The sequence below is a fragment of the Antrostomus carolinensis genome, unplaced genomic scaffold (assembly GCF_000700745.2).
Source record: "Antrostomus carolinensis isolate BGI_N321 unplaced genomic scaffold, ASM70074v2 scaffold43339, whole genome shotgun sequence".
Classification (NCBI taxonomy): domain Eukaryota; kingdom Metazoa; phylum Chordata; class Aves; order Caprimulgiformes; family Caprimulgidae; genus Antrostomus; species Antrostomus carolinensis.
Genome location: NW_010341372.1, coordinates 397 through 692, shown reverse-complemented (window position 1 = coordinate 692; position 296 = coordinate 397). Strand labels below are relative to the sequence as shown.

Sequence of the window (296 nt, the reverse complement as noted above, 5' to 3'; positions counted from 1 at the left end):
TGGTGTAGCCAGTGGCGTGCACCCGGACCTCCACGTCCCCGCTGACATGGAACATGAAGTCCCAGATGTAGTCATAGTTGATGAGAGTGGAGATGGCACGGATGACCAGCGTGTTTTTCCGCAGCCCACCGTAGTACAAGGACTGCGAGTCGGAGAAGTGGCGCCGCAGAGGGAGGGCAGCATCATGCTCAAAAATGCAGAGTGAGTTTTGGTTGGTTTTGGGGGTCTCTGACTCTGTCAGGTAGTGCCGGTCCACATAGGTTGCCGTGTAGGGGCAGTCGAGGGCCCGGACAAGC

At 57.8% G+C, this 296-nt stretch overlaps 1 protein-coding gene across 1 annotated transcript in view; it reads right to left on the bottom strand.

The window, feature by feature from the left end:
- The window catches only part of LOC104531548 (membrane primary amine oxidase-like), a gene marked incomplete at both ends in the record, with an annotated part of 1,215 nt that overhangs the window by 526 nt on the left and 393 nt on the right, over positions 1-296 (bottom strand). Inside the window, 1 exon segment of the mRNA XM_029087093.1 lies at positions 10-296. This exon segment is cut by the window's right edge and continues 60 nt beyond it. Coding sequence (XP_028942926.1) covers positions 10-296 — 287 coding nt within the window.